The 27,712-nt window shown below is 40.8% G+C and overlaps 1 protein-coding gene across 11 annotated transcripts in view; it reads left to right on the forward strand.

The window, feature by feature from the left end:
- The window catches only part of NHSL1 (NHS like 1), a 189,816-nt gene that overhangs the window by 134,413 nt on the left and 27,691 nt on the right, over positions 1 to 27,712 (forward strand). For 8 of the 11 annotated variants that reach the window (XM_042795951.1, XM_042795950.1, XM_042795952.1 and 5 more), the window contains 4 exons: positions 2,268 to 2,420; positions 17,824 to 17,951; positions 20,818 to 20,889; positions 25,083 to 25,275. In XM_042795951.1, coding sequence (XP_042651885.1) covers positions 2,268 to 2,420; positions 17,824 to 17,951; positions 20,818 to 20,889; positions 25,083 to 25,275 — 546 coding nt within the window. The remainder of the gene's footprint in view (positions 1 to 2,267; positions 2,421 to 17,823; positions 17,952 to 20,817; positions 20,890 to 25,082; positions 25,276 to 27,712) is intronic. The other 3 variants (XM_032983098.2, XM_042795953.1, XM_032983100.2) reach the window with 1 other exon arrangement.

Consider the following 27,712-nt stretch of genomic DNA (forward strand, 5'->3'; position numbering starts at 1 on the left):
GGCGAAGGGGAGAAGCCGGGAGAAGAGAAACTTGGTGTGCAGAGTTTAAAGAGGCTCAGTCTGGAAAACAGTCACCTTTCTGCAGCTCCTCCTTTCTATGGGATTTAAACTCCAGGATCGCAGTTCAACACCTTGAAAATGGTGGTTTTCATCAACGCAAAGCTTAAATCTCTCATGAAACTTTTCAAGAGACAGAGTAAGTAGTTGTGCGTGCTCGCTGTCCTTTCGGGAGGCAGTCAACTCCTACGGGAAGGTGCAATTCCCTCCGGCTTGGCTCCTGCGTTCCTGAAGTCTGTTTTTAAGTTTGTCTCACTCTCGTCCTCGATGAGCATTTTGTAACGTGCGGAGGCAGCCTTGTGAGGTGCTGTAGGACCTCTCCTTTGGCAGACTGTTCCTTTTAAAGTCCTTTGTCTTGGTGGTTTTGAAGGAGCCAAACTTCTGGGTGTGAAACGAGCAGCTGAGTGACAAGGCTGAGTGTGCCGGTGTCACCCGCTGCCGTGCACAGGTATTGTCAATCAGTCACCCACTGTCGTGCACAAGTGTCACCCGCAGTGTACCGGGGCATCCCCCCGTTGTCTGTCAGTCTGACAGTGGTCTTGGCGGCTGGGGTTCTCCTCCTCTTCTTACTCCCCTCCCTGCCCGCCTGCTCATTCAGGGGGATGGTGAGGGCTGCTTTTTGGGCAGGACATTGACTATACCTGTCACTTTTTCTGTAACATCAGGATGATTGATGCTATAACCAGGTAGGTGGTGACTCATCAGTTTGTTGTGATTTAGGTTTGACCTCGAGTTAGCAAGGACAGGAACAGCAGGCACAAACCAAACGTGTATCTGCCTCATTGCAGCCAGCATGTCAGTGGGAGGGGAGGGGATGCGGGACCAAGCCACCTCAGAGATGAAGAGACCTATCAAAAGTCTTCAAAAACCTTTTTTGAGGTCTGATACTAATCTAAAGAAAGTGAGGAAAGGCAGTTAAGAACCTGCCCCCACCCCAAGTCCTTTCAGGACAAAACAGGCATTGGGCATTAGGCTGTAGATAGATTTTGAAGGAAAAGGCATAACTTATTTCCTTTAATGAGTACTGATTACTCCCATCTGAAATGATCCTGGCAGATGCACAGCGGTGTTAGGGAAAGAGTAATTTTTCATATGATGGGAGGCTGTTGCCTTCATTTTGCTTCTCAGTTTACACACCCCCTCTGCTACCACATCAGACAGGCGTCCCAGAGCGCTGTGGCAGCGAGCGGTGCCCAGGGCAAGCGAAGGGAAGATGCGGAGCTGGCAGCGAGGCCGGCGCTTGGGAGCCGGCACGGCTGCAGTGTGGCTCTGCCCGCTTCGGGGAGCTGAAAGCAAGATGTGCAGCACGCTGGCTGAAGGCCAAAGGGTGCCTGGGGGATCATAAAATATGACCCCAACTGCCCTTTTCCTGTTTTTACAGGGTGGAGGGATAAGGCCATTCAACTGTAGAAGTTTTTATTGATGATAAACTTTAAACAAAAGGTAATGGCTGTCTCTCGGGAAGCATAAATGATAAACAAATCTTAGCAATATGTGCTTCAGCTGATTCATTACTAGACTGTCTGTAGGGAACTTTGGACTTGAGCAAGGTCTGTGTTTTATTTTCACGTGTGTATTGGCTGAGAAGAGGTGGCCAGAGGAATCCCTCTTCAGTGCTGCTGTTCTCTGAGCAGTGTTTGCCCAGGGAGTTACTGTTGTCCAAATCTGTCGCGGCAATGGAAAGTAGCTAATTATTTGGCTTCACTGGAATCTTTGTTCCTGGTTTGAGCAAGCGTGAGGTCAGAAAAGGTTATTTCCCAATACAAATGAACCTGTCGTAATCTTTCTTGGCAACTGTCATATTTGCAGGGTCACCTTTGAGCAAGAGGACGCTATCCTGCAGCACGCAGCGCCTGGTGGGATCAGGGGATGGGGACACTGATCTCGTTTGTGAAGACCAGGAGCTAGAGGGGGAAGAACAGAGTTGCAAGTTCAGAGTAAACACAGCGAGGGAGTTGTATTTACTCTGCAATACAGAGTAAACATGGAAAGAAGGAAAGCTGTTTCCTACATAACATAAATTAGACGAGAAATGAGAGGAGGGTTTTTATCTGTCATGGAAATGAGGTTTCAGAGTGTTTTGATGGGATTACAGTGGCAAACAATCTTCTTTTGTTTTAAGATGGTGCACGACAAACTTACACGTGGGCTTTCATGATAAAACTATCTACAATAGCATTTAATTTTCTTATTGTTGTCTCTCTCTGCAGCTGTTTCCAACCTAGATGAAGAGAGTAGATGGACTGTGCACTACACTGCTCCATGGCACCAGCAGGAAAATGTCTTCCTGCCCTCCTCGAGACCACCTTGTGTAGAGGACCTGCACCGACAAGCCAAGCTGAACCTCAAGTCAGTACTGAGAGGTAAGAGGCTGCTACTGGCACAGATGTGACCTAAAGGGATAGTAGTTTTTTGCCACAGTCTTTGCAAATGTATCCAAATTGCAGGCTTTGGAAGAAGCTTATTTGTTTTTCTGCCTGCAGCACATCAGGACCTTTAGTGGGATCTACCCACTCAAATGTAGGGGTAGGGCAAAAATGCTTTTACTATCAAAAGACAGGGAAATGTGTTACCCAGCAGAGCATTCCAGAATGGAAAAGGGGAAAAACTTCTGTCTTTTGGCTGTTTCCATTTAGTCTTTTGAGTGTTTCCAAAATGGTACCTTCAATTTCAGTAAGTCCTGAGTTAACTCCATTTATACTTTAGTGTAAGAACCACATCAGAGGTGTTTCATTTGTTGATTTCTTTTGTTGTGGTACAGTGTCACTTCCAGGGATGTGGCTACTTGTGAGAGGTTGGAAAAGGCGCTGAGGGCAGAGGAGGGAAATGGGGAACAGGGCAGTCGCACGGACTCTTTTCAGTAGTGAAAATGCTTTCTTGCAGAAGGGTGAAGTGTATTTTTAAGGACCAGTTTTTACCCTTAGTACCGTCCTTGGGGCTGTACCCATACGGTCTGGCATTAAAGGCTTTGTGTTGTGTTAGTGCAGCCATGAGGACAGAGGCATGCAGCCAGCGGGAAGGACTGCACAACATCTGTCCCTGCGCCAGAAGTAAGGTTTAAAATTACAGCTTAACGTCTGTGTTCTGGAAACAGTTAACCTAGATTTTTCTTTACATTGGCTATTTAACAAAGGGGGTTACCCTGCAAAGGGCCAACTCTTTTCAAGTCCCTTTTTGTTTCAGTAGGAACTGCAGGTACTTGATACCTTGCAGCATTAACCTGATTTAAAAGGACATTGTGATTTTTGCTCATTTAACATGACATTTCTGCTTTTTAAAGGTGCAGAAAACTTGATTTTGTATATCTGAATAGAGAAGTGTTTGGCTGCTGTATTTTCCTTCTCTTGTTATTTCTCCAGTTAATTGATTTTCATCTTCTCTTACTAGGTGCCTTTTGTTACCATTTAACAGGGGAGTCTTGACAGCCAGTGTTATTAGCTCACGCATGGCTCAGCAGATAGCCTCTGTGTGTCCTCTATACTTACTATTGGATCAATGCATTTGTGCAGCCCTTTAGCCTTGAAATGTTTACTGTTCCCTTGCAGGCACACTTACCAGTTCTTTACAAAAGAAAAATATTTGCCTGCTTTAAATTAAAAAGTACTTGTGGTTTGCTTTTCGTAAACTTCACTTATTCTTCTATTTTTTCTGTTCTCTGGGACTATTATCAATGAAAACTGCATTGACTGAAATGCTGCTCTGATTTTCTTCTGAAATGTATCTACTGCAGTTTCATCTTCTAGTTCAAAAAATTTCTAATATATTTGTGTGAAACTAAGTAAATATATGCTGCTTCCCCCAGCTTACACATCTGAAATTTTTCTGTCTGCTGGGATTTTTCTCTGGAGCAGCTGCCCTTTATAAAACAAAATCTATACAGTACTACTACAGTTTACCAATTAGCTTTATCTGTTAAATAAACTGGCTTGCGTGCATGATGTAGGACTTCTTGATAATGAACTGAATTTCAGTTTCATGCCTCCAGGGTAATAACTGGGGGAGAGAGAGAGACAGAAGAAACTGTGGTGCCTTCACCAGACCTCAAGCTGCTGACATAGTCAATTAAAACTCTGCTGTTTATTTGTTTATTTTACTGTAAGCACTTTCCCTGGGCCATGTTATTCTCTAAGGGCAGTCTTAAAATAACTCCTTGCTGTGGCCTGTAGCTGTTCTGAGTAGCTACAGCATGAATTTAACACCATTTTCAGTAATTTCATTCTTGCATGTAGGGATTCTGAGTAGTAAGAGAGGCACTGACCGAGATCTTATCAGTTTTACTCTGCTGCTCCTTCAACCAGCACTGTGAAATCGAGAAGATGCCAGTGCTTCTGATCACATTTGGAGGACTGGGTTAAAAGTTTTGTAGCCAGAGCTGAGTTTCATTCAGCATAAAAGTGCTGTTGAAATTGTGATGTAATTGTGACAACTGCCAAACTGCTTTTCCACCTGTTGCTGTAGAAAAGACATGAGTTTTCCAAAGCTTCTTAGTGAGTAGGAAGTAAATTCAGTGCTGTGTGATTATACCATAGAAAACTTTGAAGAAAAGTGGTCTCAGGAGAAATACTGTTGGGCTATCATGGGAAATTTAATTCTGCGTTTCTTGGCCTCATGATGAAACTTGCTTTTTGACATCTTTTTGGTGTTTCAAATTCATTGGTTGAGGTGAAGTGTGGGGCAGTAGAACGGCTGTATGTGACCTGATGTACTGTGTGGGTGGTGGGGAATGAACAAAGTTGGATGACAAAGTGCACTATACTCTGTGCAGGAAATGGTAGGATGAATCCTCCTGTTCTCCAGAAAGGGTTTGCACAAACTGGAAAGGAATAGAACAAAAGCAAAATTATTTTTTTCTATGTGGTAAGTTGGAGATGAAGTTGTGGATGTGCATGGCAGTGGAGAAGTACTTAGGTGCAATAACAGGGGAAACTTCCTTGCAGTAAAAGTACTGAAATGCTGAAATAAATTTTGTGGGCTATGAAATCATTGGAGGTTTTTAAGAATAGATGAGAGAAACACTACCCAGAAATATTTTCTGCATATTTAATCCTACCTTTAGAGGAGGTTGGGAAAGAAGAGATAACCTCTCACGGTCCCCTTGAACCTGATAATGTGGTCCTGAGGGCTAAACTAGTAGCTGTAGTTCAGACCATTAAAACACACCTGTTTGAAAGATTTCCAGTCCTATTCTTGTTCTGATTATGAGATCTGATGTTGCTGGTACATAGCAACTTGATTTCAGACTATTAATTTGTAACTGCATTCATTGCTCCCCCAGTGAATGGAAAAGTAAGTGTAAAACTCAGGTAAACAGATAGTAATTCACCCATAGAGCCCAACAGTCATTTAGACCCCCTTGTAAAGTTGTTGAATGTATAAAATCTTTCAAAATAATTCAAGCAAGGTATTCCTTTCTATCAAGGTGTTTTCACCCACCTAATACGAACCAGATGAAATCCAGTCTAGCTTTTAAGACAATGCAAGGTCAAGTGTATTTATTCTGGTACAATTTTAACAGCAAATTTTTGACAGCATGAGCCTAGCTAAAAAAATCTAATGAAATAGATAGGAAGCTCTCTGTTGTCTAAAATAAACTTTTAAGGACCACTTAAGGAGCAGAAAAGCTATTATCATCGGTCCTTATTCTTAAATTGGTTTAAGAATATAAAATTATGGATAGAGAGATTAAAATGTATATCTAACCTATCTTGTTTAACCCAGGCTACGTTACTACTTTTTAAATGAAAGCTCTCAGTGGCTTAAACTGATGGCTAGAGCAGAAGAGCAGATTCAGCTGCACTTAGCAGTCATGGTACCATTGCAATATGATTTAAATGTTTAGCAAATAATGCAGTTCTTGGGTTGTGGTGATAGATCCCTTTTTTTTTTTTTTTTTTTTTTTAATGTTTTCTTTGCACTGGATAAAACAGGCTCTCATTTTCTCTGGGGAAGGAGCCAGGACCTTCGAGTGCCTGGTAGAGCCGATGAGGTGACACGTGCCATCAAAGGTGCCTGTTTCCTTACCCTCAGGGACAAGCTGCTCTAACTGGCCTTTCCTGGGAGCCTGTCTTAAGTGGCCTCTTCTTCATATTTTCATGGTCACCTTATGATAGGTGCTTCCCAGCAGACAGGCATTCAGATAGTGACTCTGTGCTCCATGTGACTGTTTCCTCTTAGGAAGTCATGAAAACAGGAGATGAAGACAGATGGAAAGGAGGAGCTGAGGCTCTGCATGGGGTCAGGATCCTCAAATCAATCCCGTCCCCTTGCACTGTGTGCTGTGCTCCAAGGCTGAAGGACTGCTTGACTTGTTTAGTCCCGTGTTGCCAATGTCTACTGAGTGGCTGGACCAGCTCCAAGAGTCTGGTCTGGACAGTAGCAGAGCTATGAGCTTGTTGTTCAGAGTCACATTGGTTCATTTTTTTTAAAGCAGTATGTAATCTGTGCCAAAGGGGCAAGTGCCACATACTGCAGTGTTTCCTACAGCTTTTTTTGGTCCATGAGGCCAAGAGGTTGAGTGGGTGTTCAGAGTCAGGAGGTTAGTACTGTAAAACAGCCCCTGTCCCTGACATGGTGCACTGACAGAAGTGGCTTGCTGCTCTGTAACATGGTCGTGTTTAAAAGACCATTGTCTGAAGAAGTCCCTGAAGTACAGTGGTCTTCAGCTGGGAGCACAGATACAACAGCAGTAGTATATAGCAATGACACAAATGTTTGGTAAGAAAAGTAAATTGAGACTAATCCTCATTTTGCTAACTGTACTATAATCTAAAAATGACAAGCAGTAGGGCATGAAGATGGGTAGGAGACACAGCACTGTTGTAGTGTTGCTTAACTGCTTGGAGCGTGTCATAAGTGTCCCTGACTGCCTTCTGTACAGGTTAGCAGTGTGTTTGCAGGTGTAGGTCCAGTGTCCTAAAAGGAAAGCTTAAAGTAATCTAGAATGTACTGGCCTCGGATAATCTTGTAAACCATGATGAAGTGAAGGAACAGACAAAAATATTCCTATCGTGCACCTGAACTCTTTTCACTTCTGCATTTTTCAAACTATCCTGTATTCTCCCTCAAACGTAGATATAAATCAGTTCCAGTGATGGGAGCCAGAGCAGGGCATGTATAGCCAGATTTCCAAGGGGCAGTTATCTTCCAGTTCCCGCAGTTAGCAGTGTAGAGCAGTTCTGATTTAAAAAAAGAAAAAAGTGGGGGAGGACAAGCTCCACTGTTGTGTGTTGTCACTTGTCCATGAGTTGGCAGACAACAGGCATAAAGGGAAGGGATGAAATAACTGTGTTTATGTTAAAGGGCAAACACAGCCAGACTGAAATGATAGCAGGCTCTCGGGAGATAGCCAGCTCCTGAAGGGTCTTGCGGACGCTGTCTCTGCCCAGTTCCAGTTGCAGATGAGGGGCAGTGTCTCGTCGCACGCTGCTGGTTGCTGCGCAGGCTGGCTGTCCTTTCCAGCAGATAACAAGGTGTCAGATACGTACTGAGGAAGGTGTAGCTGTAAATAGTGGGCGCAGTCCATGTGCTGACTTTAATACCCCTTCTTAGACTATAGCTGCAGACACTTCCTGCACAACTGCCTGTACTTTGTGCCTTTTCCCCCCCAGGGTAATTGTGTTGATTCAAGCTATGTACATAATATAGGGCTCGTTGTTCCAATGTCTGCGATGATTCATTTATTATCTCATCTTCAGAAGAGCTGGATTTGGCTGACTGTAGCTTCTGTTTAGCTTTGTTGGCCAAATTCAAGGAATGTATTTAAGCAGCAGTGATTGAAACACTTGATTTGTTTTCCAGAAGACATCTGGTTAGCATTGTCAAATAAAACCGGATTTAAGTAGTTACTCATAAAGCCTCTATTATGTCTTGCTGCAAGACCCTCCAGACAGGTATGTGTTTAGCCTTTGTTTTCTCAGTGCATCTGCCAGATCACTGTTCAGATGAGCAATATTAGGGTCAGCCCTACTAGTCGATAATCCTGCTGAGAAGATTATGGACTTAAAATAATCTTACGTTTCATTAAAGAACTGCAAAATAGGGGGAACCACTTTATTAACAATAGGTCTGGTTCAGGTTCAGAGAGATGTCAAGATGTGAGCTCCCTACCAACTGAAAACCTTAATGAAGTAAAAGACCATTAAAGGCTAGGGGTAGACCATATGTTCTGGAAAGGCCTTGGAGCTGTAAAATCAAAAAATAGAAATGAACTTCGTTCTCATTATTTTAGTTTCAATAGTCAGGTTAGAACCAGAGATTCTGCCCATGTATCCTGCCCTTTTTACTGTTCCTGAATTAATTCACAGTACATCTGTTGATGGTTTTGGCCAAATTCCACACTCCAACTGTCCTTTCTAATAAGGAATTTAAAAAAGCAAATATTCAAATGAAACTAAGCAGAATTTGACCGGGAGTCTACACTGCACGTGTTTGAAAGCTGTTCTTGTGCTGAAAAATTGAGCTTCTTGGAAGCATTTAGGTTCCCTATTTTTAGGTTTAGTTATATAGTGCAGTGCTGAGTGTAAAAACATGCAGAGTGGTTGTATGTAGATTGATTGCGTGATATACATAAGTGAAAGCAACAAGATGAAAATTTGTTTCAAAATAATACTAATGATACTGGTTCTTTTCTTAAACCAGATAAATGTGTTTTCTTAAAGTTTTATGATATAAGTCAGAATCAGTAGGAAGATTTAGCTAAAAGATTATCAAGCCTCAACCCATTTTAGATCTGTGCCTTTAGTGGAGAGAAGAAATTTGAACTGTTACTGTCTGTGTTGTAATTGTTTCAGTGCTAGGTAAAGCCATTTCCATCACAAGGAGTAGCAGACTACCAGTTGTTACTCTTTTTGCTTTTCTTGCTCCTTTCTCTCTTAGATTGGGGTGTTATACATGCTTGTTTGAAGCATTTATATTGCTTTAAGTTTAACATTACATGTCCTAGGAGAAAAAACAATAAAAACTCCCCTCATATTTTTATATTATATGTGTTCAGCTGTCTGAGAAACAACAAATATCCATAAAAATGCTAGAGAAAAAGCAGGGAGAATGGTTTTAATGCCAGAATCAAACATGCAAAAGGAAGCAAATAAACTGTTAAACTTAAGACATCTTGTCACCACTAAATGTAGTCATATAACACACTTGCAGAAATTTAAATTAACTCAAGACAAACAGTGGTAATTATTTTGAGCACTCCCTAGTGACAGCTTGTTAACAAATATAATTTGTAATGGCTGTTGCATTTTGGTGCCATTATAAAGGTTTTCTGCATGACTAAATCTTTCAGATTACCTGGGGAATTAAGGGTGGGATTAAATGTATTTGTTTTTTAAAAGCTTCAAGAAAAGAAAGGAATGATCAATGGGTTTGCATTGATTTAACCCATTTAAAGGTATTTTCACATTGCAAAGTTCCTTTTAGTTTAGATCCTTCTTAAAGACTTGCATCTCATTTGGACCCTTGAAAATAAGTCGAACTGCATACTTGCTTTACTGTAACGTTGCACTTTCATGCCCCATCCTTGCACTACTACAGGCATCTATACAGCTGAGCCCAGAAGTAGCTTGGAGGAGTCAGTCTGGAAGGGTGGGTTTCCCAGCCAGACTGGGCATCCAGTTGCCATGTTGGCGTGCCCTTCCCAGCGAGAGAGCGAGCACTTGTGCATTGGAGAAAATAGACCTAACATAAATATATCTGGATGCTTTCAGTAAGACTTCTTTGAAGTATCCATTCAACAGACATCTCCATGACAGAGTCCAAGAGACTTCTGTCAGGGTTACTTTCATCCCATGGAACCCAAGACATCTTTGTTTCTGGGAAACTCCACACAGCATTTGTCATTAAAAGCTGGCTGTGTGGCTGAGCTTTGCTGCTTATTCAAGAGGGGAAACACACGTGACAGTCTGAAAAAAGTCTGATAGACCTTTCTTGTTACTCATTGAATAAGAAGGCCTTGCAGGAAACAATTTAAGTTTTGCCATTGAGTTAAAAACTTGCCGCTCCAATATGGCACTTGCTTGTGGAAGAAGTGTGTTGGGTACTGGTGTTCACTGTCTGCAGGTTTGTCTTACACTTTTCTATATGTACTGATAAAAATAAAGATCTAGAAATAGCAATATAAAATTGCATTTTGGGGGAAGAGGGGGGAATAATAGGGAAGGTAGCTGGATTAGCAAAGTCTGATATTAGCCAAAGCATCTAGATCAAGCTGTTGAGCAAAAGGTTTTTCAGCCGGGCTGCCGTGATACTACATCTGTTGAAATTCTTGACCCATTAAACTGGGAGTCTGAACAAAACAGCACACTGGATATATGATGACTGAAGTTCATGAACTTGCTTTGCAGTCATCATTGGTTACAGTTCAGTTGCTACACAAGTGCAACATTGCTGTGGCTTTACTACATATTTTAAAGCTTTGATATAGAAGCACTCCCTGTGATAGTCAAGTTCTGCAGATGATATGGGGATTTATACATTTAAGGGAAATGGGATTTGATCCAAGCTGAATGAATTTTTGGGAGGAATATAAAGTGGTAGAGGCAAGCTGTCTGCCTCATATTTAGACCAAGGACAAAAATAGATCTTGCACTGGAATTAAGTTGAGCTTCTTTTTTTAAAGTCATATTTAGCACGAGATATTTGTCAAAACCAAAATTGCCTTTGTACAGGTCTGCTTTTATACAGCCTGTTTCATCCACACACAGCACTATGCATTCTTATCCCCAGTTTACAAATGAGGGGCTCATAGAGGCACAGAGCAAAAAGCAGTAATTATAGTTAGCTTCACTAACTGAAGAGACCTTTGAACTAGGGCGTCTGTTTTAATTATGGTCCCAGGCATAATCATTCTCAACAAGCTCTTTATCTTGAAAAGATAACCTCCCTGAAATTCCCTGGTTAACTGTGTAGTCCACGGTTACCCTGGTCTTACCTGCATCTTACTACAGCGCTGCAAGCAGGAGGAGAGGCAGAGCTGTGCCCTTTGAGGAGGCCCCAGTTTGGCAGGTGTGCTCAGAGCATGTATCAGTACACACCAGTACAGCCGGTCCCAAGCAAAGTATAGCTCTGACTGCTACAGTCCAGGTGACAACCTTTTTGCCTGGTGTTCGGAGCATACTGTTAGAAAGCTGGAGATCTAGCCTGTGCTGACCTCATCCTTAAAGAATTTAAATTTGTATCTACATGAGAAATACGTTAACTTGCAGCACTTTATTTTAAGCAACTCTTGGATGACAAGCACATCATCCTCAAAGGTAAAGGTTTTGAAATCCCTGTTACATTCTCCTGCCCCTCATGAGGAAGGATGCCTGCAGCATTGCACCCAGCGTTGACCATTACTGGTGTGGCGAGGACAAGAGTTACAGCACCTCAGGTTCTTCCTTAGTTGTCTTTATCCTGCGGTGCCTCGCTGTACACTTGCGTGCTGCAGGCAGAGTGTAGATACCCACTTGGACTCTGAATTTAGGCGGTGTGTACATGAAATTTAGATAGTGTCGTGTTTGTCTATAGATACAAGTTCTTGACTGGATCTAACCCAAAATGATTTGCTCAGATGCATCAATGTCGGGTGGGGAATCCAGGTCTTCTGACACCTACACCTGTCTGTCACCCACTCATGAGGTCTTAATTGTCTCAGCTCCACTGGAAAGACAGATTCAAAATATGCATGAAGTAAATTAAAATGATATGCAGTTATTTTTCAGCTTTGAAACAGAAGGTTCTTCTAAAACAGAAAGCAGTGATATAGTACATACTGTGATTGTTAAAGTGCAGTATGACCTGTAAAGTAATGCGTCATTTTTAAGAGTTTCTTTTATAAGAGGAATGTATATTGTACTACAGTCTGTCTGGTTTTAGGTGAAATTTTGGTAAGCTACTTATAAGATGGGGTTTGTAGTTGTGACTTAGGGAGGTACATGGTTTGTGGGTATTTACAGAAGAAGGGGTTGGCTACAATGTCTGAACACTACAAAAAAAAAAAAAAAGGATTCCTGAGCTCAGGGAGTAGAGTGGTTTTTCAGTGATATGTGCAGTGAATGGATAAATGTGTTTTAATATAGTAGTCAGCAGATTTATTTCTGTAGCTGACAGTTTAGCTGACTATTGCAGTTAATAGCCTCTAATACAAAGGAAAAAAAAAAAAAAAAGAAAGAAAAAATCCCCTTGTAAAATACAAGTTACAACATGAAAGTCTCCACCAAGAAGTCACCCTGACTTTAGCTGAGATAATTTTTGAAGCATGAAGATGCAGCTGCCGGCTCATTGCTTGTCCCTTCTTGCTGACCAGGAGATGACAGGGGATGGTGCAAAGGCAAGTGGATTGTGTGCAGATCTTTCCCCTTTCCCCCTCCACACCAGGGAGTTTCTGTTTCGGCAGCTTTGGGCAGCTCTCCCGGGTGAGCAGCACATCTGGTTTAACTGGCATTTTCTCTTTGAGTTTTAGCAATTGGTATCGAGTTCCAGGTGCTGGTTTTGGATATGAGGCAAGATGTTTCTGGGACATTATCTTTCTGTCTTTCATTGCTTGACCCATCCAGTGGGATGGCTAGTTATGCCAAGCAAGCTATTTAGATGTCTGACTAACCTTAATGCCAAGTTTCTAAGTTTATACTTGTGAATTCTGTGGTAGTTTAGTTCTTTAACCAGTGTCTTTACTGGTTACTAATAAATACTTAGAAACTCAGAAAAGTGGAATTTTTTTCTATTAAACTTTTAAATATATACTTGTGAGAGTCTGAGTTGTGGATGTGTGGACATAGACCGCTACAGAGTTTAAGGCCTCATACTGCAACAGTCATGTGAGTGGTGTTTGCTTACAGCAGTAATCTCATTAGCGCTAATTTAGTGAGTGATGGCTGCACGTTCAGGCCTGAGGCGTGGAGGACTGGTCGAGGGTGGTGGCAGAAAGCTGTGGCTGTGTGCTCCTGCTGGGGCTGCACCTTGGGGAGATGTCCCAGGCTCACATGGGGTCCAGCCCTGAAAACCAGCACCTGGAGCCTTCCTCCGGGCAGCCATGTCAGTATGGGGTGCTCTGACCCTGACAGACAAAAGAACGGTTTTATGAAGAAGCTCGTCAAAAATGACACCTAGTCTTGCATAGTTCATTTACAATTAAAAAAAAAAAAAAAAAACAAAACCCAAAAACATGGAAAGCTTCTGAAAACAACCATGAATCCATCTCTTTCTGACCAGTTCTACTGGCAGGATGATACATTTTCCTTGATGTAAACTTCAAGATACAGTAACTAGTTTTAGTTACTGTAGAAGCTAGTTACAAGTAGAAAGCTTGACAGGTATGAAATGTTACCAGGTCAGTTAAAGGAGAGGAAAAGAGCTAAGGCATCCAGTCCCCTCCCAGCAAACCCAGCCTTCCTTCTGTCGGGGAGCAGTATGGTGTGTAGGTCTGACTAAGCAGACAAGGTAAATGTTAATCCTGGTTTTCCACAGTAATACCATGTCAGATGAATTACTGAGGTGTCAGAGCTGTGCCTTCTGTTCACTCTGATGATTTGTGGTTCAAATTATCGTGTAAGAATATGGTTTCAAGTTGTTGGAAAAGCAGTAAATTGCCTCTGTGTGCAAGACTTGGTACTGTGTGTTACGAGCTCAGGGTCAGATGCAATTACATGTGAGTTCCTTGTATAAAATGGAGAAGAGACCTGGGCTGAGAGGCCTTGGAGGTATTTTCATACACTTGGCCTGACTGCCTGTCACAGAAGGCATAAGGTTTTACGTGGAGAGGTTGAGTTATTCACAACCATGCTGAATTCGATGGCTGTGGCTCAAAATTCTGGTGCAGAATTGCACTTGGCTTGGTTGAGCCTTTGCTCTCAGCGTGGTGTTGCTGGTACCTGCCCATTCCCTCGCTTATTTAGCATGAGAGAAGAGAGCAGAGGAGGGTGATGCACTTGCTCACCTGCTGTCAGTGAGAAGCACATCCCCAACACGCTGCTATCTCATGCCAGGATTTAGCAAACCCTGCGGTAGTGCAATCCTGAGTAGACATATGTGTGGTTGGGTATATGGCAGCGACTCGGACATAATGTTATCAGACACTGACAGCTTTAACACATTTGCTTCTATCACGCATCTCCTGAACTTCATACCTACCCTGTTCCAGTAACTGTGGAAACAATCGGGGGCCTTCAAAAGGTTTTTGACCACATTTCCTATGCGTTTTCTTCATGCTTGAGTAAAACCACCCTGTGAACAGCAAAGCTCAACTTCAGGCAAAATATCCTTCTCTAGGAAGGGTTTAAATTGTACCACTTAAGTGGGGATAAATTATATTATAGTATAATTTGACTACAGTATTTTTTTTAAAGCAACATTTATAATACAGAGGTGATTTTGAAATTTAGTGTATCACTAGTATAGGAGAAGGACAAGAACTAAGCTATGGTTTTACCTAGACAGAAAAGCGCTTGCAGAGCAGCTGATGATGACAGGCAGCACCCCTGCACACTCAGCTCCAGAAGCAGTCAGGGGATGAGGGGGAGGTAGTTCCAGCCTTCGTGCCATGGTGTTACCCAGTGCAGCCACTGATTGCAATTGCCAAGGCAGTGGCTTTTTTTCCTGTTCCTCCTGGGCAAATGGTTGATGTTTGTGTAAACAAAACTGGTTCACCTGGGGCACAATAGTATTATTGCACATTTCAGATCAGATACATACAAGATTATGACTTTGAACTTGACTGCAGCATGTGCTACAGATTTGAACTGTCAGTCGCATCCTCAGGAACGGATGTTTGTGTCCTGCTTGATGCAGTCTCCTGGGGTTTGCTGTCGCAGTTCTTTGGCAGAAATATGGAAAGGCTGTGCACAGTTTTGTATATTGGACAATGTGGGTAATGGCAGCCCTGCCGCTGGGTCCAACCAAGAGCGTGTTATGTCCCTGGCTCAGCTAGCACTAACGTGTTGTCACATTCTTAAAATTGAACATTTTAAATAACTGGAACTTGCTGTATCCTTCTGTTACTTAGTCAGCTTCAGTACAGACATCTCTGAACGTACATAACTGTAAGAACTTTTTTACTTAACTCAGTGTATAGTGCTTCTCTCTGGAGTTGTGGGAAGAGAACAAGATACTGCTCTTCTGGGAAAAAGAGAACAGATCTGGAGTCTGAGTATTTCTATCTTCTTCACTGATATTTTTTACATAAAAACCTTTAGGTGAAAAATGTGAACCTGGTTGCTTACAGAAGACCATGTGCACCTTTAATAATAGTGATGAGATGGGGGGTGGTGCCTCCAGCTAGAACTGTTTTTAAACAGAAGTTGTCACCATTGACAGTAGCTTCAGTTAGATGCAGTGATTGACTTTGTGTTGTGCTTGTGGGTCGTTGCAATGTGAAGTAAAAGATAACTGCCCAAAACCTCTCTGCTGAAGTTTGTTGGCCTCGGGTGCAGTCCATGGTGTATATTTCCTGCTGTGCTGCAAAATGTGCAGTGATGGTACATAAATGGAAAAGCTGTGCTTGGGCACAAACCACCTTTTTGTTGGTGTGGTTCACGTGGCAGTTTGTAGCAATTCTCTTGTCTTCTTCAGCAACATTGCTGCAATAGATTCTGATGATATGTGGATCTTGTGTTTTGGTCAAATGGAGGTTGTGAGCTTGATAAGCTGCCTGTTTTTTATTATCAATCCACTTGAACATGCAGTGGATTTGAGACCTTTGGTGTTCATTTGCTTAGGTTTTTGGAGCTCTTCTGGGCTTCATGAAGTGCGTTATTCATCATCTTCACCTCCGTCGTTAGGAGAATAAATAAAGTCAAGCAATTAATATCAGAAGGTGTATCTGTCACTCTCCAGGAGAACCCATTGTCCTTGGGGCTTGCCACGATGCCTAATGTCAGACCATCACAGGAGTGGCCAGCCAGGACCCTGAATGGGATGATTCTTATCCCAAGAATGGGAGGAAGAATAAATGCATTCTTATGTACTAGTGACTGATCTGAAGGTCAAATTTGCAGTGTCGAAGTTGACAATTTAGCATGTTAACCCATGCTACAAGTTGATGCAAGATTTGGGACTGTCTTGTTCTGCTGCATCCCGCTTATCCCTGTTGATTTGTAGCTCAAACCTGCAAACAGCCCATCAGGGTGCTCACATCTGTGAGTGTTATGTGCTGGATCTGGCTGGATCCAGTGCCAGATTTGGAAGGGCACTGGAGGAATTTGTTTTACTGTGGTTGCTGGCAGTCTTTTTTCACCCCCTTCCTGAAGTGCAGCAGCTGTTTGCCAGATGCATGCAGTGTCGGCATGCTCACACGTGCAAAACAGGTAAACAGGGTTGCCAACCCTCTGTTCCTGAGCTGTAGCAATTGTTGTGGATCTCAAAACCCACCATCATCACCCTTGGTCCTTGAATTGAGAGAGAAGTCACAGGTTCGTGCCAGGCTGCCTTTTTTGACCTGTGATAGGCTGGGACATACGTCTGGCTCGAATGGGAATAGCTAGCTGTCAAACTGTAAGCTTGGCTTCTCAGTGTGCATGTGCAGGTACGGGGGAGTCCTCACTGATTAAATCCTCCTAGAGTCAGTTAACCTATCGGCACAGAGTCCTCCAGACCTCAGCCTTGGAAGCAGCTGAATATAACAGAGGAAGTGCATGCTGGAGTTGCAGATTTTAACTCCACTTAATCATTTGCCAGGCAAAATTTTCTCCAAAATGTTGCCCTCAATATAAAGATTGCACATTTTCCATTTTAGGGAGTATTCAAAAGATCAAGATAGGGAGACACGTGATACGGTTACAGAAGGTCTTTCTCCAGCAAGAGATGATAAAAGCACTTTGTGTCATGGTAATTCCCCTATGTTGTGCAGAAATTTCAATTCCTTATTCAGAAATGTACCAGATAATTAATTTTCTTTTTGCTTTCCTCATCTTTCAACAAATTCAGATATCTGGCTCCGGAAATGTAAAGCTAACAGTTTGACTGGGCTGATGAGTTTGGTTGCCGCATCTTGAACATTTAATTTTTCCTTATGCGCTGGCGTCTGTTATTCTTTAGCACAGTCACACTGAATATCAATTAGGAGGCAGGAAGATGATTATGGAAAGCTTGGTTGAGGGGGATGAGATGCTGACTGGGATTTTGGCCGTTTTGAGTGGGGATGCATGTTTGCTCTGAATTCTTTCTCAACATTGAAAACTCTTCAGTATTAAACTACATGTGCTCTGCAGCAACACGTAATTTTGAGATCCCTGTGATTTGCATCCCTCTCTCCAAAATCACAATAAATGGTCTCTTCCATGGGCAGGAAGACAAGACAAGTGGTCAGTGCCAAAGTTATTTAGCAGATGGTGCTTGAGTAGTGAGCAACATCATCATTTCAAGTGTAAGGCACATAATGGATGTCTACCGGCCTGGCAAATGGGACCCCCGGTGTTACTCGCATGCTTCCGTCTCCCATCCTGCAAGATGCTGCCATCTGTCAAGACACCGAGCCAGGCCTCACTTAAATAAATAAATAAATGAATTTCCCATTCTTTCCAAAGCTCTTACCATTTCCTGGGTTAAATAAAAGCCATGTGAATATACGCTATGCATGGGTTTATGTATATAATATATGTAAGGGGCAGGGAAATAGAGATTCAAATACGAGAAATGCACCTTTGGGTTCTGTTATTTGAGACAGACAATGCTAATGTATGGTAAAAATTTTCAGAAAAATATTTTGTACTTTTGTAAATGCCATTGTACGCCAAATGTAAGCAGTAACGACTCTTGTCTTGAATTAATTTCCTCTTTTCTGTCTTTCGGCAGAGTGTGACAAGCTGCGGCGGGATGGCTACCGGAGCTCGCAGTATTACTCTCAGGCCCCCACCTTCTCCTCGTCCTCCAGCGCAATTTGTGGAAGTTACCAGGATGATTATGAAGAAATTGAACAAAAGGTAATGGTGGGGGGGCAAAGTGCTGAAAGAATACATGATTGGTGCAATTTAATTGAGTGCCATAACATTGTTCAAATAAAGTAGGATTTTTTTGAAGATTATGAAGATTATGTAATTCCTTTGAATTACAGTGATTGTAGGTCATCTGACTTCCATAGTCTCTTAAAAATACAAGTTCTATTCATGCATTTATATAAAATTCCCACTGGCATGTTCTGGGTGTGAAAGCCAGAAGAGCTTGGTAATGTTCTGTGGGGAAGACCACACCAAGGGTAGCTGTAGTGGGAAGAGCTATTAACCAGCCATCAGCTTACTCACATGGTAACAGAGACATGGGCACACTCTGAATTGCTAATACAGTCAGTTGCACATTAAGTGTAGAGGCTCTGTCCTAGTGCATCACAATTGTTTGTGTAAAGGCATTCAGAAGAATGAAAGATTGCCCACTAACTTGGGTTTATGAGCTTGCTTTCAGTTCGCTTCATGCTTTTCATCTTTATATGCCCACGTCTCAACTCCAAGTATGTTTAGCTTAGAATCTATAAATTAATTGAACAAATAAAGAAAGAGAAGGGACAGTTGAGCAGAAGTCCTAAGAATGTCATAACGTCATATTGTTATATACATCAATTTATATATGTTTCAATTACGGATCTAGTAAGTTGCATTAATGTTCTAAAGAAGAAAAGAAATTTTGCTGCCCTCTACCTTACCTTTTTGTGCCTGTGGGCTCTCAAAGAGAAGCTAACTATGCTATGGGTTAGAGTAGACAGCAAGATGTGCTGAAGCCTGGCTGTCCAAAACCGAAATGCTGGAGCTCCTGGGATTTTCAAGATAGATATTCTAGAATACTTTGCCACAAATTGCTGTTGCTTGGAGAGCAGGAGGATATCCTTGATTGTAACACAGTTTAATTTCTTTGAATTGTCACTAAACCAAATATGCTTATGTAGCACGGGGCATATAACCCCATCTCTATACAGAGTGTGCAGATCCTGAGAACTCTCTTTAAAGGGTACAATGTTTTCAGTTCTATCCTCCATGGTTTTTAACCACATGATAAAAGGTATTGTGGAAATTGTACAGTCTCTCACTCAGGTGGTGATTGCATTATAACTGTGTATTGGCAGGGAATGTTAGAGCATCTTGTTTAGTTGTGTGTGGTATGTAATGGCAGTGAGCAGATAATGTAAAGCACATTCATACTGTGGAATGCATTATAATGATAATTTGCAAAACCTTGTTGAAATCAATGGAATTATGATTTCCACTGGGGAAAATATTAACATGTTGTTTGTTGCTATTAATGTACTGCATATATATATGCATACATACATGTTTTTAACTGGTCTTAGCCAGTGCTGTGCAGCATATGACCATCTGCACATGTAAAACTAATGTAACATTTAAAAAATATAAATATACTTTTCGTGTAACAATTTGAATTAGAGTATATCAGCATGGGTGAGGCCTCTTACAGGCTAAGAGCTGTCATGCTTATCTTGGTTAAGGGTTTTGGAGTGTTAACGTGTTACTAACAATTTCTGTGTGTTCTGAAAAAAAAAATAATGCAACTAAGTATGCTTCAAGGTTACGATAGAGCTTCCATTTCAAATTGGAATAGTTTCCTTTAAATATTTTTAGCTAAAAGGATGATTCAGAGCTGTGGGGACAGGCAGTTGCCAAACCGAGTCTTGGATGTTACTGATTATCTCAGAACCTTAACCCTGCTGCTCTTATTTGCAGCTCAGAAAGACCTTAATTCCTTGTTAACTGTAGTGTGATTCTCCCTTCATACTGTACAACTCAGTGTTTTGTGGGGTCCTTTGACCAGTATCTTTGTTTAATTGGCTTTTTTTGTAATGGCCTAAAATTTTACTCTTTTTTAAAATGTGCTTTTATCACAACAGATCTCTGAACTTGAATTATAATCCCACTGGTAAAGTGCCAAGTAATTCTAGTAAGTTTTATGCCTTGAGCAAGTCATATTTCAGCTGTCAGAAGTATTCTTCGGTAACAGTGTGGAACTGGGGTCATCAAAATCCCGTGATTTCAAAATGTGAACTCCTCACCACTAGATGAAAGCTTTATAGCTTTTTTGTCTATTCAAAGCAAAAGAGCCAACATTTAAATTCTGTACATGCAGTACTTAATAGTTGAAATTCGAGAATAGCAGAATAATGTTGGGTAGATGAATAGCTATTTACTGTTCAGAAATTTACTTCTAAGTTGACATAATTGCCAACTTGCAGAAAAAACAATGTTTTGCTGTATGATGATTTCACAAAGGAAACCATCTTTCCCTACTCATGTTAATTTGCTTTTTAAAGAAAGAAAGGAAGCCAGAAATTCCTCTTGTCTGTCTACACTGGAGACAATATGAAGCCACGACTAGGTGATGTGAGAGGACACTTCATTCCACAAACATTCTCATGTTTCATGATATAAAATGAAGTTTTTGGAACTGCCCTTTTAGGTTAACTCTAACAAGTTATATTAATGGAGCACACACCAACCTCCTCTGCAGTCTATTTCTGCTGATCCTAGTTGAGTTTGTTAGAGATTAAACCAGTTTATCTGGATTTTACATCTCACTACTGTGACTGGTATCCTTCTTTTTCATCTCTTATGTACGACTGTTGGTGATGTGAATTGGGAGCTATTCCTGTCCTTCAGTGTTGCTCTGTTTTCCAAGTGTCAAAGATGTATCGAGATGTCGCTTTCAAACTCTGGTTCCTCTTACGTTCTGAAAATGCATAAATTGTGCTTATTAAATGAATTTGTCTTTTGTGTGTTTTTTTCTTACTCTTTTTTCTTTCCCTTTTCATCACTCATTCTCTTTGTTTCTTTTTGTCTCGTTCAACAGTCTAGTCTGTTAGACTGCATCTCTCAGTCTTTCATTAGCACCTGCTGTAACTTGGTTCCCTGGAGCAAAAAGGTATCTTGCCCATGAGTGGGACCATCCAGCTGCCATATCTGCAGCTTGATGTTACTTGTAGCATTTAGCATATATACAGTCTTATTCTGCTCTTAGCCTTCAGTTGTTACCTGCTTCTGTTTTCTGTTTAAAAAAAAAAATAAATTAAAACATGAGCTGCTCAACAGAATGATGCCATGCCATATTTGTTTTCTTTATTTTTCCTCATTACTCCTTCTTGCCTGCAGTCCAATATCCTCTGTTTACTTGGTTCACTGAAATTTTTAAATTCGTTTTTGTCTATTATTTGCCTCCTTTGAAACCCCTCCCCCAGTGAACACTGTGTTTTTCTTAAATGGCTGCCTCATTGGTTTTTAATTAGCCAAGGAAAACCTTTACTAATTTGGAGTAATATATTTTTCTTAAATGATGAATCTGAGCTACAGAGAGTACTTGCTCCCAGGCGTAGAGTATATCATGTCTTTATTCCATCTATGAAGATGTCTGTGTGCCAAAAACTTACGGTATTTTTCCCCAGGTCCTGTTATTTGGCTTATGAACTTTGCCTTGATACAGTCTGTTAAGCTTTGGGTGCAAAACATTTATTTTGCTTATTCATGGAGGAAAAAAATGTATTTTTGCTACTGTACTCAGCCACACTGTTAGTTGTCTCTTGAGTATCTCCAAGAGACTATTTAGTATCTTAAGTGAAAACAAATGCATTAAATATATTGACTTGAGGGACTTGAGGAGGTCTAATCCAAAACTTTGGTGTTAAGAGGGGCTGAAGCAGTTGGGCACTCCAATTTGTCAGTGAAAACACCTGAGAGCCCCAACACATGGGCTGTAGCAGAACTAGAGATACTTCTAGGTGGTGGTGTCCTCAGCTGGCTTCCCTGCCCCTCTGCTGCAATTGCATGGGGATGCTCTTGTAAGCAGCACGTGTTCTATACCACTTCAGGGTTTTTTTAAAATACTGCTCAATTTGCCGAGTTGAAACAGTTCAAAGCATGAAATGCTAAAGCATAAGGAAGTGAGTATAGAAACTCTTTGAACAAACAAAAGAGGGTAAGTGTTCACTCACCGCATAGTCACACCGTGCAACTGCTGCAGGAACTGTAGATGCTGAAAGCTTCCATGGGTTCAGAAAATAACTGGGTAAATTCTTGGGGCAGAGAGGACTCCATCCAATGCTGAGAGAATATTAAGGGGAAGCTATCCACTGTATGCATCCTCTGATTTAATTTCACTTGTATATCATTGATTGGCCATTATCGTAAGTCAGATGATAGGTAGGCTTTTAGAGCTCTCAACTGATGCAGTGCAGCTCTTCCTGTGCTTTTAATCCCATTGCAACAGAGTAGAGGAGTGAGAAAGAAACATTTCTGCAGTGCTAGTTAAGGTCATAACTTGCTTGATGGTCAGTAATTTCTGCTGACAAAAAAAAATCCCTTCCTTACTGAGATGGTGAAGGTTATGAAGTAAAGGATTTAGTAGGACAGGAAAGTTGGCTGTGCAACTGAAGATCTGTGTGTAGAAGTAATAAAAGGGAATATTCTACAGTAATTGGGGGAACTAGACTGGGAACCTTGGTCTGGAGGACACCAAATAGAGCAAGACATGACTAATTCAACTTAAGTGTAAATTAATGATAATTTATGTGGCAGTGGTCCATAATAAAGTGTGAAATCCCATGGGCTGAAGCAGGCACATAAAGTGACATTCTTGATTGACCAAGAAAGAAGAATTTAAAGGTTTGGGCCTTGGGTTTTTTTCAGTGTTGTTGTTTGTCTTGATCCCTTTGCACTGGTTGAAAGGACACTTGAAGCCATCAAACTTAGTAAAGGCTGGAGGAGAAGTGGGATATTGGCAAATAGTAATAGACAGCTGAATTGGTATGGCTGCTGTCCACAACACTGATTTTTCATTTTTTTTTTCCCCCCTCTTAATTTTGTTTTCCTGATAAATTATAATTTTAGAGACGATTGCAGTAGACAGTAGGTAAATGACATGACTAGAAGCTTGAAGTTCCTTTGCTGAAAGGTAACATTTGTGTGGATTGTATTTTCTTCCTGGATGTTCTATCTTTTTTCAAGCAGTGTAGTATAAACCCCTGAAATATAAAAGTATGAAGAATAAACAGGATATTTATGCAGAGCGTGCTGCAAGATACACAGCATATACTCTGTCATCTGGGACCTCTCAAATAGTGTGAACATGCTAAAATGGCTAGTTGTCAAATAAATAAATGCTCAAATAGCATGAACTCTGCAAAATTTGTAATTGTTGCTTCACATTTTTTTGGATAATTAGGATTCCCTTGTAGTAGATGCTTCAGTTCTTCAGTTTTTCTATTTATATACTGTAACACAAAAAGTGTTCTGCTTGGTCTGGGTAATTTCCTTGAAAAGGAAAGGTGACTTAGTAACCAATCTCTCTGCCACCTGACATACTGGAGTAGCCCCTGGTGACTGCTGTATGACAGCTGAGACCTGGCACTGCAGTATAGTCTGAATGTGACAGATATTGATGCTGACAGTATCAACCAAGCAGAGTATCCGAAAGTCACTGGAGCTCATCCTCACCCCACGCAAACTGCAAAACCAGGCTTGAGGTCTCTGCCTTGGTGCCCCGATTCAGGCAGAGAAAAGCTCTTTTTAGAACAGGGTAAGTGATATTTCTTTGCCTCAACCCCTGATTACTCCTTTAAGTGCCCACACACCCCTGCTGTGACACTAGGCTAGCACCCCGAGCCATGTTCTTTACAAACCCTTTTACTCTGAGCTGTTTTTAAACCTAACTAGGGGAAAGCATGGCCTGGTGGAAGCTTCCCCTTCTGCAGTGGCATTTCTCCCCCAGATTGCTCAAGTTGATGAAGGTTTTTATGAATTTCAGTGATTCGGGGTGGGAAGGTCCTTGTGTTTGTGTGTATGTGTACCCACGCTTTATATGTGTATATAAACAGTGTATGTACACACACCGATAAAAAAGATAAGCATTCATATTACATTTTTATAGAAATGACTTTAGAGCCTTTCAAAACCAGTTCAGGCCTGAAAAAATATTGCTGTCTTCCAAGAAGCTCGTATTGAAAGATTTTCTGGGGCTTTCACAGGGCTGAGCCCTTTCCTACAGAGCAGCATCTATCGCAGCTGCAGCCTCTATAGTAAAGAAATGCAAGATTGACAGAAATGGATTATTTTCTTGAAGAAAAGCTCCCACATTTCAAAGTGTGTTTCAAAATGACAGGATGACATTAGTAATAATTTAATTGTCTGAAATAGTTTTGTATTATTACCCGAAGTGATTTTACTTTTCTGTTGTTCTACTTTTTGCCTGAAAGTTTTGTTTTTTATTAAATAAAATGTTGGGTGCTGTCCTAAAGGATGCAGAGTTGCAGCATAATAGAATAAATAAATGGTTATTTATAAACAGCGGTAATACCTCATGGTAACAAGGAGAAAGATAAAATCAGAAATTATAAACGGTGACTGCGGCACAGTGTCTGGGCATGTCTTTTAAATGACTTTTAAAATGACTGTTTGTAGCTACTAATATTGTTAACTGCTTCACCTCTGAAAAATGTGCAAAATGAACCCCTTGACTGTGGCATGAATTTCTCTAAGGCCAAAGCAAAGTTATTTTTGCTACCTCAGTGATACGTGGCTGATGATTTTGTAGAGTATGTTGGCTGGTTCTTTTACTGAGCTCACCCCAGATCTGTCTCTTCATAACAGGCTTGTTGGTCTGAGACCTTACGCATCCTTACAACCTAGTACAGCTGGAGCAAAGCAGTGCTCAAATCTCATCGTCTTAATGGGGCACGCGGGAGGGAGGAGGGGAAGTCAAACCGCCATGCAGTGAGAAAGGGCTTAATCACTTCAGGGACGATGTCAGTGCGAAAGATAATTAGTTACTGTGCTTTGATGCTCAAGACCACTATTTTCTCTTACATTGGCATATATTCCTTAGACTGATCAGACCTCTTGGATAAATACAGTTCAGGTGTTTTGTTGTAGGTGGTTTGTTTGTGTGTTTTTTAAATCACTCTTTATGTAGGTCAGAGTGTGATATTTGTGAAGAGTGTGTTTTGCTCCACAAGTAATCATGCTGACTGCAGTGGTAAATACCATAGTTCTACCTTTTGGTTTTTTGTTTTTTGTTTTTTTTTTTTTTTTGTAAACTTACACTGTTGCGTGTATTTCTGTTTGTAGTGTCCTGTCTCTTCCCCAGAAGAAGAAAAGCTTATTACCATCAAAAGGCCTAAAACTCCAGTTTCAAATGAGTTATCAGATATCAACACCCAAACCAACTGGACTAAGACACTCCCACTGCCAACACCAGAAGAGAAAATGCGACAACAAGCACAGGCAGTCCAAACAGATGTGGTTCCTATTAATGTAACTGGTAGGCTTTTAATTTCAGTAATTACATTATACTGATGAGGGAGGGAAGGGACAAAAGGGGATACAGTTGGATAGTATTTTGATACTCATATATTTGATGCATGAATTTTAAATTACCTGTTACACCTTTCTGTGAAAACAGTGGTTTGTGTTTAATAGTTTCACTCTGAACTTCATGAGAAAACCTCAAAAATCTCTTAAAATTATCAATAATGAAGATAGTCTACACAATGTGGGCTTGAAATAGCATTAGATATTAATGAAATAAAAGAAGATTGATAAATAGCAGTATTTTGCTGTGGATTGCACTGAAGATACGTAGTGGAAAATCATGTTTTATGCAATGCTAATGATATTTCAGGATTTTCTTCTAGGATGTTTGTGTAAGGAAGTTATCAGGGACTTCTGTATTCCAAAGACTAAGTGTTATAAAATTTAATTAAAAAACCTCTAGGGTCTTATTTCATCAGCAACAAGAGGTTTAGGGTCAAGGAGAGTAGGGTAAGAACAGAAATAGTTGATGGGTCTACATCTTCAAGCAGCCCTCTTGGTAAGACACTCCACTTATGTGACTGTAGTCCACATTTTCTTGTTATGAACTGTGTATTAACTCTTCATTTTGAAAATGCTCTTTGGTTTTACAGTTGCAGAACTCCCACTCTGTGGAAATTAAATTATGTTAAAGCCTAATGCTGAATAGATACTTTGTTGTGTGTAAATAGAATTTATGTGAAAGATTGAATTATCACTTCAATTTAATAATTGCTCTTTTTCTGCACAGTATCAAGATTGTCTGTTATTAGTTAAATCAAGTAACTGACCGATTGCCTGCCAAAACCGGGATGATACTCAATATCCAATTTATTTCAAATGCCATATGGCGCGCTCTGACTCCATGCTCACTTGTACCATCAATAGCTCACAATGTTTGGTTTTGTTTTGAAAGTAAATTAGGTGTTCTCTTTTATTGGATGACTAACAATAATTTTTTCACCTATATTTTTATAAAATAGTATTTAAAATAGTATTATTTGATAGTATTTAAATAGAATAGGAGCAGTGTTTCTGTGACAAGCATCAAAGAGCTCTAAGAAATCAACAAGAAATGTTTCCTTAAATAAACAGCAGAAAGTAATTGAAGTAAATAGCACAAAGATAACAGAAAATTACTAACACCCCACCTCTGTAAAATTAATAGAAGGAAAATGAATACAATGCTGAAATGTTACTAGGGCAGTTGGCACTATCTAGGGAATGTAGGATACAGGTGCAGAAGGAGGAATTATGGGAACAACAGATAATCTGACATAATCAATAAACTTGAGCAGGGTTTAGATATTGTGACAGCAGGAACAGGGTATACTTACAGAAAGAGTAATCTGCTGTTCGATTTAATGACCCTGCATACTGAAAATATATGAGGGAAGTCAACAGATGGAAAGAAAAATGGGGTAAAAGAGATCAAATAACCCTCATAGATTTAATTCAGTGTCACTGGGAACGTTACTGTATTTGAGTGAATTACATTTGTGACTTAAAGCAGCTTAATTCGACTGGTGTAGCAAGCCTTGTGTCCCTGAATTGTTTGGTTTGCAACTAGCAAACTCAGCAGTTCTCAACTTTTCTGATAGAAGTAGTGCATGTGCATACTACACCTCACCTTTCTGGAGTGTGCTGTTGAGCATTTATTCCCTTACAAACATGGTAATCAGAAGGGATAGATAGGGAGGACGGTGAAGGAAGTCTGCTATTGCAGTATGTGGACTGGTCTCTGGGATCCACTATTTCCTTTTCCTTTGAATAATTATATTGCTACTGTGAAACAAGGCAAGCGACAGCAGCAGACTACGAGCCACACACAATACCAAAAAAAAATGCTGTCCTTGTTCCTCTTTAAAAAGTCACAATCTGCTCCCCTCCTCTGCCCTCCCACATGCAGAGTAAATTTACTTCATGAAGTTCCTTATGTTACTGCACGAGGGAGGAAAAATAGACCAGAAATTCTGTGCCGTTTGTTCAATGTGCTGTGGAACAAACCATCACTGGTTTTTGTTTTGATTTGGCTTTTTCCTTCGCTTTCTCTTTTTTTCACTCTCCCAGAAGAGAGGTCAAAAAACCTTCCATTTTATTACTTCTGGCATGAAATAAAAGGTTAACTTCTGAAGGGTCTGCTGGCAATTGACAGCTTTTTCAGCAGTGCATTAGTAATGATTCTGCTACAATGGCCTCTTACGTGGCTGTGCAATAAATGCTCCGTGAGATCAGCTCTCGGGACTCTTCGGTGAACAGATTGCAACTAATACAGTAGTAGTAAAAATCTGTTGGATAGCCTGAAGGTGCAGGGATACTGCATTAGGCTGACAAACTGGTGGCTACACATCCAGATTTGGAAGCAGTTTCAGTCTTCAGGAGTGCCTGGGCTGAGCTTATTCTGGCCT

The sequence above is a fragment of the Tyto alba genome, unplaced genomic scaffold, assembly GCF_018691265.1.
Source record: "Tyto alba isolate M040663 unplaced genomic scaffold, T.alba_DEE_v4.0 Super-Scaffold_22, whole genome shotgun sequence".
In the NCBI taxonomy this organism is placed as follows: Eukaryota; Metazoa; Chordata; class Aves; order Strigiformes; family Tytonidae; genus Tyto; species Tyto alba.